This window comes from Sinocyclocheilus rhinocerous, unplaced genomic scaffold, assembly GCF_001515625.1.
Source record: "Sinocyclocheilus rhinocerous isolate Xijiao unplaced genomic scaffold, SAMN03320098_v1.1 scaffold767, whole genome shotgun sequence".
Lineage (NCBI taxonomy): Eukaryota > Metazoa > Chordata > Actinopteri > Cypriniformes > Cyprinidae > Sinocyclocheilus > Sinocyclocheilus rhinocerous.
Genome location: NW_015633562.1, coordinates 853,013 through 859,458, shown reverse-complemented (window position 1 = coordinate 859,458; position 6,446 = coordinate 853,013). Strand labels below are relative to the sequence as shown.

The 6,446-nt window shown below is 35.7% G+C and overlaps 1 protein-coding gene across 1 annotated transcript in view; it reads right to left on the bottom strand.

Annotated features, from left to right (window-relative positions):
* The window catches only part of LOC107744622 (ribosomal protein S6 kinase beta-1-like), an 18,305-nt gene that overhangs the window by 4,087 nt on the left and 7,772 nt on the right, over positions 1 to 6,446 (bottom strand). The window contains exons 10-14 of the mRNA XM_016558412.1: positions 2,082 to 2,189; positions 1,927 to 1,989; positions 1,743 to 1,820; positions 1,503 to 1,610; positions 315 to 427 (exon numbers count right to left, since the gene is read on the bottom strand). Coding sequence (XP_016413898.1) covers positions 315 to 427; positions 1,503 to 1,610; positions 1,743 to 1,820; positions 1,927 to 1,989; positions 2,082 to 2,189 — 470 coding nt within the window. The remainder of the gene's footprint in view (positions 1 to 314; positions 428 to 1,502; positions 1,611 to 1,742; positions 1,821 to 1,926; positions 1,990 to 2,081; positions 2,190 to 6,446) is intronic.

Here is a 6,446-nt window from a genome sequence, read left to right as displayed (position 1 = left end):
TAGAGGAAGTATTGAGGCATTTGGGTATTTTTCGCCTACTGTTTGAATACTATTAATTCAGACATACTACTCTTTTCACATACTGCTTTTCACCTGTTATATAGTATGGGAGCAGGCATATTCAGACACAGCATGTGAGCTTATTTTGAAAGATTCTCTTAAAATTAATGTTTCTTTGAATGCAGACCATGATTAATCTGGGTTAAAAAAATTCTGTATTTTTTTACCCAGCCCTACAAGATCATAAAACATGACAGAACTACTTTATACACACTGCAAACTGTGCGAATCTCAGTGGAATGAGAAAACATTACCTCACTGGTGTTCTTGGGCTTCCCAGAAGCTTGCGAGGTGAACGGGATTTTGGCTCAAAAGTGAACTTCTCGTTGATGTTTTCGAGCACAGATGGAGCTATGTACGTAAAGCCCTGAGGAGAGACGACATCCGAGAAGAGATTAAATGAAAGAAAGAAAAAAAGTTTGGGTAGACAAAATAAAAGAGAAAAAATTGATGAGTGTAGAGGATGTGCAATTATGATGAACCAAAAAAAAAAAAGAACATGTCACGCTAAGAGCTGGAAAAAACAGTTAAACAGTAATAATACGGACCAGATGAGAGATATTATCCCTTTCTCGTAAGTTTGTCTACAAAAAGAATTAATTTACCACACACACACAATGCTAACACACACTCACAATGTAGGTCAGGAGTCAGAAACAAATCTCATACACATTCTTGAGTGCTCTACACAGCATGCTGATGATAATTAAGATCAAATGGTGTATAAACAAGTTGAGGCTTCAGTCGGGTTCTTGTTATGTTTGGGCTATGGTGTCACGTACAACAAGGCCTTGGAGGTGCATAATATTACTCTATTTGTCTGAAGAACATCTTTGTTTATAATAAAAATCTGTTCAATATTTTATTTATCTACACAACCATTCAAAAGTTTATTCAAAATAAATTAATACTTTTATTCAGCAAGGATGTATTAAATTGATCAAAAGTGACAGTAAAGACTTGTACATTGTTACAAAAGATTTCTATTGCAAATAAATGCTGTTCGTTTGAAAATTCAGCTTTGCCATCACAGGAGTAAATCACAGTTGAAAATATATTTAAATATAAAATTGTTTTAAATAGTAATAACATTTCACAATATTACTATTTTACTGCCTTTTTGATGAAATAAATGCAGCCTTAGTGAGCATAAAAGACTTCTTACAAAAACTAAAATCTTACAACTCCTGAATGATAGTGTATACAAAATAGTACCCTATAATATCAGTAGCCCATAATACTGGTAATATCAGACTTTTAATATTTTATATTTATCTGTTATTGGCTAATAAACATAAAAAATAAGTTTATTATTGATGCACTTTGGATAAATGTAATGCAGTTGGAGTCCTCACAGCGGTATAGTGTTCGTGCAAAGACCATATATTTAAAGAGTATAGCGATAAATTTAGTCTAAAAAGTGACCAGGACAACAAACTGACCAGGAAGACTTGGTTGGCGCTTTCGCTGAGTGTCGAGTCGTCGGGACTGTCCACTGGAGTCTGACTAGTGAACTTGGAGTCAAACTGGCTAACATCATCTGCTGATTGCTGCAGAAATAGAGATTTGTGAGGAGTTATTATCAGATACCACATCATGAGCTCTATAATAATAACTCTAAACATGCAATAAGAGAGAGGCAAACAGTTGACTGAGCAGAGAAAGAAAACACTATCTCGTACCAAAAAAGGCTTAAAGGGAGGTTCAACTTTAAAAGCCAGTAGATCATCCCAGTTCATGTGTCTGAAGAAGGAGTGGCCCTTAAAAATAAAATCTGCTTTTAAAATATATAAAACTCCACGATATATGTATATGCAATCTCCTGCTTTTATGATAATGGGTTCACCATATCATAAGGCCAGATACCTGGACATCTAATGCATCTCTAGGACCTGCTCCCATCCTCGTTGATGCATTTCTTCTCAGCAGCTGGGTGCGAAACATACATACACAACCCCGTAAGTTAAGCAACAGGAGAATTCCACAGTGGCATGAAACCTGTTTGACCTTAAGACCTCTACCTTTTTCAGAAGGTCCCGTGCTTCTTGGGTGAGGTAAGGTGGAAGGTTCAGTTTGCCCTTCAGGATTTTGTCTATGGTTTTTTTCCGATTCTCTGCGGTGAATGGCGCCTGAAAGTTAAGAGGTTAAAGAGCAGTCTGGGTAAGCTTAGATTGTACTCTGTGCACAAATTTATTTGATATCTTCACAATAATGCTTTCTTTGTTTTTAAATCTGTCTGAATGGGAGGAAATTACGTTCAAAATCTAGTATCCAGTCCTCCTTGAAAAGTGGAAGCTGTTTGGTAGGAACAACTCCGTATTAATGCCAATAGTTGTGAATTAAATGTCAAACAAGCGCATACAAATACACTGTTCAGGTGTCTGCATCATTTTGGTCAAGTAGTGTAGGTTTCAGTTTTTATCTAGATTCATTTACATTAATAAACTGTTCGAATAAGGTTCCATCATCGTTATTTTTGGGTTCACACAATCAAAACAGTGTCCAAAGAGTTCACAAACTAGGTCAACAGAATCTCTATCAATAGAGCACCTCATCAGAGATTATCAATAGTGAATTCTCACACGTGTTTATAAGTCTTATCCAGTTCTAGCGATAAGACTCAATGTCTGTCCATGGTTACACTTTATTTCGAAAGTCCACTTTAGACATTCTACTAACTGTAAGTAACTTTGCAACTAGATGTCAACTAACTCTCATTAGAACATTTGAAGACTGTTAGGTTAGGGTTAGTAGAATAAGTTGCCGTACTTGCAAAATTACTTATAGTCAATAGAACATCTGTTGAGCGACCATCAAAATAAAGTGTTAGCAGATATTAAGCAGACAGTCTACTAATACTCCAATGACTGCTAGTTGACATGTAGTTGCAAAGTTGTTTATAGGTAGTAGAATGCCTAAAGTGGACTATCAAAATAAAGTGTTACTCTGTCCTCTGTGTAATTATCTGAAAACTAAAGTTGATCATGAATGGCAGGAGGTTTATGAGGAGGTTTTTTCACAATATTACTGTTTTTATTGTATTGATCAAAAAAATGCAGCCTTTATAAGCATGAAAGTCTTCTTTCATAAACATTTACCTCAAACTGTTTTGAACAGTAGTGTATTTATTAGTGGTAGACTAATATTGTTTTTTTGACAGCCGATGCCGATATCTTAGAGAGCAGAGTGGCTGAATAAATTTTTATTTATTTTAATTAATATTTAAGAAATTGGAAATAATTTGAAAATGAATTAAATAAATGTGTCAAATAAACACACTTAATACTTTAGATGACAACTTCTAGATTCTGTAATCCTATTACAGTATTTTTCACAAATAAATAAATATATTTTTTAAAATACATAAGAAGTTTGTGTGCATTGGGAATCATATTTTTTCAAATAAAGCCAAGGAAACACTCATTTAACATACAGCACACAGTGAAAATGACATGAATATGACAGTGGGGAAATAAATAAAGCACAACATAGTTTGTAATCACGAGTTTAAAGTTTGTAGATTGTGCGTCTCCAGTGAAGCTGAACTCTCCTTTTGTCCACATTCAACTGACTATATGCACGGAGCGTTCTTATAAAGATAAGCCAACTCGTAAACTTCCGGTGAAACATCATTTGATGTTGTGGTATATATAGGTAGAGACTCTTGAGACCCTCACAAAAAAAACTCTCCTGCCTCGTTCTTGTCAGAAACTGAGAAACTAAATAATTGCAACACCATAAATTATGATAAACTCTAAAGGACACTGGCCCTCCAGGAGACCCCTGGTTTAGGCTAACGTTGGCTAGCTAGCAATGCTAGATAATGGTATTCTTGATAATCAATAACGTACCTTCATAGTCATGAACACATTTTTTAAACACTTATAATATTTTAAAGCCTTTATTATTTCTCAACTCCACAGCTGTGCAGTAAAATTCACTTTAAAGATTCACTTTTCATTCATGAAGATGACATGACAAATAAGAAATGTGTCTGTCTCCTGGCAGAAATTATGTGAAATTACCATTATAACCAGTAGATGGCAGCAGAGGATCAATCATTAGCTCAGTTGCCATGGATTTATTAAAAAATGGATTTGCTAACAAAGTTTAGTACTTTTACAGTACTGAAGACAGTGAAAATGACATGAATATGACAGTGGGGAAATAAATAAAGCACAACATAGTTTGTAATCACGAGTTTAAAGTTTGTAGATTGTGCGTCTCCAGTGAAGCTGAACTCTCCTTTTGTCCACATTCAACTGACTATATGCACGGAGCGTTCTTATAAAGATAAGCCAACTCGTAAACTTCCGGTGAAACATCATTTGATGTTGTGGTATATATAGGTAGAGACTCTTGAGACCCTCACAAAAAAAACTCTCCTGCCTCGTTCTTGTCAGAAACTGAGAAACTAAATAATTGCAACACCATAAATTATGATAAACTCTAAAGGACACTGGCCCTCCAGGAGACCCCTGGTTTAGGCTAACGTTGGCTAGCTAGCAATGCTAGATAATGGTATTCTTGATAATCAATAACATACCTTCATAGTCATGAACACATTTTTTAAACACTTACAATATTTTAAAGCCTTTATTATTTCTCAACTCCACAGCTGTGCAGTAAAATTCACTTTAAAGATTCACTTTTCATTCATGAAGATGACATGACAAATAAGCCAAAAATGTGTCTCCTGGCAGAAATTATGTGAAATTACCATTATAACCAGTAGATGGCAGCAGAGGATCAATCATTAGCTCAGTTGCCATGGATTTATTAAAAAATGGATTTGCTAACAAAGTTTAGTACTTTTACAGTACTGAAGTATAAAGTATAGCAAGTGCACAAATTCACTGTTACTGCTGTAGTTTTGTTACTCTGAATTTAGTCTGAATCACTTAATGCACAGGTCTATTTTTGCCATGGGCTTGTCAGATGTTTTGTTCCTTAATACAGTTATCACTGTCAATTATAGCAATGACTCGCGGTACAATTTAGCGGACTCAATCGCATAATTTTTTACACTCGTGTTGGTCATTCCTGAAACATTATAAGTGAACGTTCAGTCCTCTTAGACAAACAAAACTTTTCTTCAAATTGTGAAAGGATTACTTCCGTAGAGAAACCGAGCAAAGGGCGCTCCCGTTATAGCACAGCTGATTTTGACAGTTGACCGGAATTGACTGAGCTGGCTTATCTAAAACCAGGAAGTAACTGTGCATATAGTCAATTCACACAGACCGACCGTCACGCAGAGTACACGCAATCATATGCATGCATGATAGAAATGCACATTTCACAAGATCTCACAGCTGGATTCGACTAAGTCTGCAAGGTTTGTGAAATTAAATTTTTATTAGACATTCAAAGATTTGTTTGAATGATATAAATGCGTATTTACTGATTGCTGACGGTAAACAAGAAAGTATTATAATGGTTGCCTTTCCATTACTAATAATTTAAAAACAATCGTTATAATACTTTATTGTATACCTTTTAATTCCTTTGTTTAACACTTCTATCTGATTATTAAGGCCCCGATATACTTAAAACGAAGTTCTTTTTCGTTTTTAGTTTAGGGGTAAAACAAAGTTCGAAATACGTGAGCAGCGGTATACTGTTATGGAACATCCTGACCCCGCACACTCTGATGAAAGCAACGTTTATATGAATATGTAAAAATGTGCAGCGAGCTTTTCTCTCAGTAACAAAATAAACAAAAAAATGGAGAAAACAGCAAGCATTTGTTTATAAACAGCATCTGTTCATAGCAACATGGGTATGTTTGCACAAGCTCTGCAAATTAGCACTCCCGTGAAGTCAAGTCACGAGTATTTACATGGCACTTTATTCAATAAATTGCTTAAAAGCAATCAGTTGTATTAAACATGAAAAACAGTGTCATTGTCTCATTTAATCAAAAGCTAAACTTAATTTGCTTCTAAAAAGCGGCTCTCCACTGCACAAACATCTCACCTCCAAGGACTCGACAGACGAAATTAACCCAGAGAAGAGTTCGTGAGTTCGCATGAAAGAAGGTGGAGCCTCAGCGCACACCTCCTATGAAGTAATCGTCAAGGACCAATGGTAGTACGAAGGTGTTTTCCAGTTGCAACAAACTTTTCCAGAAAGTACGCTTTGGCAAGCCGTTTCTAACTCCCAAAACGTTTTGGCCGGATTTTGTTCGAAATGATGTCACATCAGTTCGTTCTTAGATTTCGCTTGAAGTGTATCAGGGCCTTTAGACAGACTTCTATTTAGTGGTCGACCGATATTTGGCATTTTTCAAATATCGGCATCGGCCGATAAGTTTCTCTGTTTGGCCGATGTGTTCGAGGCGGGACTTTTATTTTGACGGCGCTGAGAACGGCAGCGCCTGAACA